Source organism: Sinocyclocheilus grahami, unplaced genomic scaffold, assembly GCF_001515645.1.
Source record: "Sinocyclocheilus grahami isolate Dianchi unplaced genomic scaffold, SAMN03320097.WGS_v1.1 scaffold280.1, whole genome shotgun sequence".
Taxonomy (NCBI): domain Eukaryota; kingdom Metazoa; phylum Chordata; class Actinopteri; order Cypriniformes; family Cyprinidae; genus Sinocyclocheilus; species Sinocyclocheilus grahami.
The window spans coordinates 1,435,568-1,442,831 of NW_015505459.1; the positions used below are offsets into that span (position 1 = coordinate 1,435,568).

The window sequence follows — 7,264 nt, forward strand, 5'->3', positions numbered from 1 at the left end:
TTATTCCGAATTTTGAATGCATTTTAAGAATACTTTTCCCATCAACTGGTCAAAATGCACAACACCACTGTATGCTGGATGAAAGACACGTGCGCACTCTGATGTAAACAAGCGTGGACGAGAAGCACATGGCGGAACATGCAAGAGACGCACTGGATGAAAGCGCACTTTCACTCTCTGACAGCAGATGATATAATATATCATAATATATTATATTATTATTAATATAATAATTCATTTAAATGCTGCCGTTACCCCGGAAACCCTGTAAACAAAGCAGCTGCACTACTTTCTGTTTCTGAATCGTGTTTAAGTGATTTAAACAGCCATTCAGATTTGTGTATTTGCTATGATGTTCATCACAGAGCCAAATACTTAAATATTTTTTTGTTTAAATAATCATGTTTTTTTTAATAGTTTTTGTTATTAGTTATGTATATTTGTGCTTTATGTTACATCTTCTGTTGTTTAATGAAAGTTGAATGCATTATTTAAGTATCATGTGTGTTACCATGATGGTGTTTTGTGTCTGCGTGAATGACTCTGTGCACCTTCTATATATTAGTATATACTTCTGCTTGTGGTGAAGCTACTTGTGGTGAGCTTTGATTCTTCATGTGGCTTTCTCTTTTACCACCTGCATTATTATGGTGCTTGTCAGTATGTTCAAGGTACAAAACTGATTTCAATAGCAGAGTGCATTGTTGAATTTACTGGTTTACATTCAAATTTTCTTGTTTGTAAATTACAGTTTTATACTGTAAAATTGGCAGTTTTTGGCCGTAAATGTGTTTACAGTTTTTCTGTATTTTTTACAAAATTATTCTGGCAACCACAGCTGCCAAAATTATTTTGTAAAAACTACAGAATTTTTTTACAGTGCCTAGATATTGTTTGAAAATGTTTTGATTCTTTATTGTTCGGTCAGACTTTACATTATGGCTTCATTAGTTAACATTAGTTAATTCATTAGTTAACATAAACTGCCAATGAAAAATTCTTCTGAACATTCATTAATCTTAGGTATTCCAATATTTAATAACACATAGTTCAAATCGAAAGTTGCAACTGTGTTATTTAATGAGCTAACATGAACTAAGACTTGTATATTTTAAACAAAGATTAATAACTTCTGTAGCAAATGTAGCTATTGCTCGTTGTGAATGTTAATGCATTAACTAAGGTTAACTAATGAGGTCTTATTGTAAAGTGATGCCTATTGGTCTTTATAGTTCTTTTGCACTTTAATCTGTGTAAAACTTTTAACTTTATACATTGTTCTGTATTGCTTTATTGCATTTAAATGTTCAGTTATTTTTGTTATAAGAAAAAAGTTATTAAACCTGTTATACTGTATTATGAAAGCACTTTTTTTTTACTAAATTTCAATATCGTGATAATACCGCATTCCATGATAAAAGCATTAGCAATTAATCGCAACATGAAAATTTGATACCGGCATATCCCTAAATAAACAGCTGCCTAAAGATTCCTGTGGTTTATAAAAATTAGGGAAAGTAGAGTGAATTCATCAAAAAATATCTTTACGTCAGGTGACTGAGCGGGAGCTGAAGTCTGGCGGGACAAACTTGCAGGTGACAGAGAAGAATAAGAAGGAGTATATCGAGCGGATGGTGAAGTGGAGGGTGGAGCGCGGTGTCGTCCAGCAGACGCAGGCTCTGGTCCGGGGCTTTTACGAGGTAAACATGCTTCTCATCTGATTTACTCTCTTCCCGTTTACTGTTAAGTGCTGTCCAAGTAGCCTTCATTTAACCTCTGACCTCTGTGTGTGTGTGTGTGTGTGTGTGTAGGTGGTGGACTCCCGTCTGGTGTCTGTGTTTGATGCCAGAGAGCTGGAGCTGGTTATTGCAGGAACAGCAGAGATTGATTTAAATGACTGGAGAAACAACACAGAGTACAGAGGAGGTGAGAGGACATACTTAAACCTACATACACACCAGTACAAAAATACATACAACATAAAGACACTTGATATTATGGCCATGCCAATAAAATCCATATGTTGAAAGATACAAGTATATATTGTATCATGATTCATTTTCTCATTATATTGCATTGTCATTTCATCATATAATTTCCTACATTTCAGTGAATGAATAAGCGGGTCAGTGATTTTCAGTGCTGTCAGAGATGCTTCTATGGAAAAAGTGAAAAATTCTAGTTGTATTTGAAATCTCTCCTGGTTGTCGTCAGGTTATCATGATGGGCATATTGTGATCCGGTGGTTCTGGGGTGCGGTGGAACGCTTCAATAATGAACAGAGACTGCGTCTGCTGCAGTTTGTGACGGGCACCTCCAGCGTGCCGTACGAGGGCTTCACCGCGCTGCGCGGGAGCAACGGCCTGCGACGCTTCTGCATCGAGAAATGGGGCAAGATCACATCGCTCCCGAGGTACGGTGACACACTCTTTCATCTTTCACAATTCTGATGTTGATTTGAGCTGGTGTGGGAAATGTTTAACATGAATTCAGAGAATATCAATAATGACAGATACAGGCCCTCTAAGGAATGCAAGCATTAGATTGCTCTACAAATGTTTCTTCCAAACTCCTTCTGCAATATTAAGATAAATAGCGTCTGCAAATCATTTTACTTTCATTTTATGATTTTTTTTTTTTAATTTCCGTCCAAATGAAATAAGATATGAAAAATTATCAAAATGATAAACCTGTCCTTTGAATTTTCAGTCATGAAAAAAAGAATTTAAATAGGCAACAAAAATGTGTAAAAGATATAAAATATATATTGCTCTTGCTATTTTATTTTTATAATATATTCCAGAGTTATTTTACTTTGAAATGGTTTGACTTGCACTTTTTTTATGCATTTGTCAAGAGTCTGAAAAATTTTGCTTTTTTTTTCATATAAAATTTTGTTTTCCATGTTTAAGCATTAGTGCAAACTCTAACAAATCAAAATTAACAATATAAATAATTCTAAAATGAACAGTAATTAATATAAAACGTTTAAAATTAACATGAACATTTTTAGTAATATTGATAATTAGTTTTAAATTATTTATATTATCATTTATTGTTAATTTTAAATCATATTGTTTATTTAAAATGAACATTAAATAATAATTTAAATAACTTAAAATTAATAATATATAATAAACCATATATATAATATTTTTATATAATAATTAAGAATATAAATAATTAAAAATGAGTAGAATTTATTCATATAATTTAAAATTAATAATAGATATAATTAAAATTTAATAGTTTAAAAAAAATATTATTTAAGATAAAGATTAACATGTTTTACACTGTTATGGACTTATAACAACATATTAAAAAGCGTCATCAAAGATTAAGACATTAATAATAGAAACTTTTTTTATGAGGCTGTCAGTCAGGCTGCTGATGTGTCATGTCTGCTTTCTCAGGGCGCACACATGCTTTAACCGTCTGGATCTTCCACCGTATCCATCCTACACCATGTTGTACGAGAAACTGCTGATTGCTGTGGAAGAGACCAGCACTTTTGGCCTTGAGTGAGGACTTGACGGATAAAGCACCTTCCTCCCGGTGACCTTTCCATGTACACCGTATGTAATTATCTACTACTAGCGCGGATCGTGTCCTGTGTCCGTTTCTTTGGTTTGTTCAGGACACCACTGCATGCATCAGTCACCTGCGCAGGTGGACAGTGTGTAACGGGTATGCAATAGTGAAAGAGAAGCCTTCAACCTGCTTTTAACACTCAGGACCTCGACCTCCTCTGGAGTCGCTCTCAGTTCACACATCATCATTTCACCGCAAACCGTAAGGGCCAGCATCCTTTCTGTTGGTGCATTTTCACATTGAACAAGAATTGTAACGTTAAAACCAAATATGCTCACAGAAAATATCTGATCGAGGTGCCGTAATTACTGTAAATGTGTGCACTAGTTCACATAATCTCACCGAACACGGCATCATCACAGGAAGTGACGTCACTTCGCAGGAGTCAAAAGGGGGAAATGGCAAGCCTGAGCCTTGATTTGACACTTTTGATGTATTCATTTGTACTAATCAATACATTTAAATATTAAAATCATTAAAGCATCAGACATGTTTAAGGATGTTTAAGGCTTCATGCTGTCTTGTCTGAAATGTTTGAATGAATTTCAATGAATTGATGTATTTGGGTTTAAAAACCCAACATATGAGGTTTACTAAAATGGCGAAACACAACAAATCCAATCAGAATATATTTCATGTTTAAACCGATGAGATTGCACTCTGGGGGCGGAGCCATCCAGCGTAACAACACATAAAAACAAAGAACTGAAAATGTCTTGTTCGTTGCGTTTAGATAAGACACTGTGTAAAGGTGCATTCATGGTAACGGCGATTTATAGTGATTTGAGCCAACAGGAGCAACAACAACCAGTGATGATACGATGTGGGCGTGTACTTTATGTAAATGAGTAATGCAATGCACTGCCAATGGGAATGAAGACATCTCGGAAGTAAATGCTCATAATGAGCAGTTTCATGTAATTCTTTACACACTACTGCAGTTTCCTTGAGCATGTCAATTTTTAGTGTTACAATGGAATGATACTTTGTTTTTATTTATTTATTTCAGTTTTCAAAATCAGATCATGGGTGTTACTGTCTGCGCTCCCATTGGCAGTTGCTGCATCACATTTGTTGCTCATTTGCATAAAGTTCAAACGTTTGTCTAAACTTTGTCGCATCGCCATCTCTCACTGTCTTGCTTAAAATTGACGGATGCCATAATATGCACTGGCTTTCCCTAATGTTTATGAAATGTGTGTTTGCTTTTCTATTTATATGATGTCATTTTATGGCTTAAATTGGTGAGGGGATTGAAAGAAATGACAGACCAAATAGTAAAAATTGTGCACCACACGTCATGTTCTTCAGAGCGTTTGAGCTGTTTGTGTATTTGAAGAGCAGTGAGTCATTTATTTATTCATAAAGGAAATTGGTTTAAATGTCAGGACAGGTTTCTTTGAAATGTCAGTTGTTCGTTCTGTGGTTGGTTTATTGACGACTAGATTCGATTGCTGTGCTGAAGTTTTGATTATTGCTCATGTTTACATTTTAAGATGATGTGAATGTGTGTATTATACATTTAAGATGCTCATAAATTGTCTTCACATATGCCATTTAAAGGTGCATGTGTTTCTGTCTAATCCACACTTGATGAATCGGTCTTTTACTATTGTCTCCTAATATTTTCTAAATGGGAACGTTCACCCCCAAAAAAGCTTTGTTTGAATATGCAGAAGAATGGGAAAGTCATACAGATTCAATTATTATGTTTTCCTGAAGTTTTCATTTTTGGGTGAACTGTCTTTTTAATGTGGTGGTGGATGAAGAACAAGCAATCAGGCTTTTGATTGTGTCTGAAATGTAATTCTGCTCAAAAACAATTGCAGCTCAAAATGAACAACACTCAGCTTAAGGAATGTAGAAAGTGAATTTGTATTATTTATCCCAATTAAGAAATCATAAAATGTCTGTATATCACATGTGTGCATACTTGCTTGAGCAGTCTGTGTAAAATCTCAATTTTAAAATGTGATGAATCCATTCAACAGCCAACAATTCATCTTTTTTTTTTTGTACATGTCTTCATACTTACTATTTGCATAATGTTAGTTTTCTCAAATGTATATTACTATGCATATTTGGTTGGAATTGTAAGAAATGCTACTCTTTGGCGCTTGTGGAGGACGTTTCTTCATTTGTCAAGACACTCGCAGCCATTTGACAATGTGAGAGAAATGAGGAGAAGGTTCTGGAACATACTGCCTCTCTATAAACATGGCATTCTGGGAAATGCAGAAGGGTTTGGCTCCTGCTTCCACCTCGGACACAAGGCCTGCTTGGGTCTTTTTACACTTTAATCTATGTGTATGGAAGAGAATAAAAGCGGGAAATGTACAAATGTTTTGAATTGTGTATTGAGGACACTTATAGCGTCTCTCTCAGGCTGAGCTCTGTAACTACAGCATAACACTGTTAACGAATGTCAATAAACAATCACTTTCTAATGCACAAGCTGACTCTTGATCCATCGGATGGGGTTGTAAATCTTGCTGAATCTGGAAAATTGTACTATTTCTTAGTAAAATGAGATATTAACGTTTATATGGATAGTACAGTCTGAGAGTCCCAATGCCGCTTTGAGCAGGTTAGACGCCATTGAATTTAAAGGGGTCATATGATGCTTTTTTAAAGATCATTATTTTGTGTATTTGGTGTAACAGAATATGTTGACATGCTTTAATGTTCAAAAAACACATTATTTTTCAAATACTGTACATTATTGTAGGTCCTCTATGCCCCGCCTCTCTCAAACGCTTTGAATCGCATCATTTAAGGTCCTAGCTCATGTAATTTTCACAACTCGCAACTTTAAAACTGTTTTATGGAGATTTTGTCTACTGAAAGGTTTTTGTTTTTCAGAAATATGTTTCGTCAACTCAACAATCATGTTGTTATACAACAGTACAATCCATTTAACGCCCTGTACTCAAGTCCTTCACAGCCTCGTTTCATTCCCGTCAAAAATAATTATGTATAATTAATTTATCAATTAAAATATGTAAGTGTATGTATCTATAGCCTACTATGTGTATACAGAATCAAGTATTTGCATATAGCCTCTATTGCATTTAATTAAAAGGGGTTTCGCTTGTTTAATGCATTTCACAAATATTGCACATTGAAGAGGAAAAAAATTAAAAATGATGGTGTTTTAGCAAATGTTATGCAATTTCTTTCCCTCGATCCCTCAATTTACCCAATTTAGTACCTTCACAGTCTCCCTTCTCATACTTTTGTTATTCCTGTAATATTCAAGAAAACCTCAAGCCATCCGAAATGTGCCAAAACAAGCCAGCACATCTTTCTACAACCATATAATCTACAAAAAAATAAATAAATAAAATATTAAAAACATGATGTCATTTAATGAAGGAATTACACATTTCAATGGTTAAAACACTGTGATGTAATATAAAATATATTGCAAAATCAAATGAAAGCAGATTGGAGGAAGTATTTGGCAGATGAAAGTGAAGACAGATGGTCCCCAGAGCTCAGTGGAATATGAGGATATTTCTGGAGCAGAAGTGGGTGGTTTTGGGGGATAAAGGTGGGATTTCTGAAGGTTTTGAGACCCAACTCGGTCTGGAACCAAGGTTTAGTCAGATTCAAAACAGATTCATAGAGAACTGAAGAGCAGAATGCTAGCATACTCTATACTAGCCTACTG

At 34.8% G+C, this 7,264-nt stretch overlaps 1 protein-coding gene across 2 annotated transcripts in view; it reads left to right on the top strand.

Annotated features, from left to right (window-relative positions):
• Positions 1-6,021, top strand: part of hecw1b (HECT, C2 and WW domain containing E3 ubiquitin protein ligase 1b) — a 38,306-nt gene extending 32,285 nt beyond the window's left edge. For both annotated transcript variants that reach the window (XM_016292055.1, XM_016292054.1), the window contains 4 exons: positions 1,554-1,700; positions 1,812-1,926; positions 2,215-2,413; positions 3,414-6,021. In XM_016292055.1, the coding sequence (XP_016147541.1) occupies positions 1,554-1,700; positions 1,812-1,926; positions 2,215-2,413; positions 3,414-3,525 (573 nt within the window). In that variant the 3' untranslated portion in view covers positions 3,526-6,021. The remainder of the gene's footprint in view (positions 1-1,553; positions 1,701-1,811; positions 1,927-2,214; positions 2,414-3,413) is intronic.
• The last annotated feature ends 1,243 nt before the right edge of the window (positions 6,022-7,264 follow it).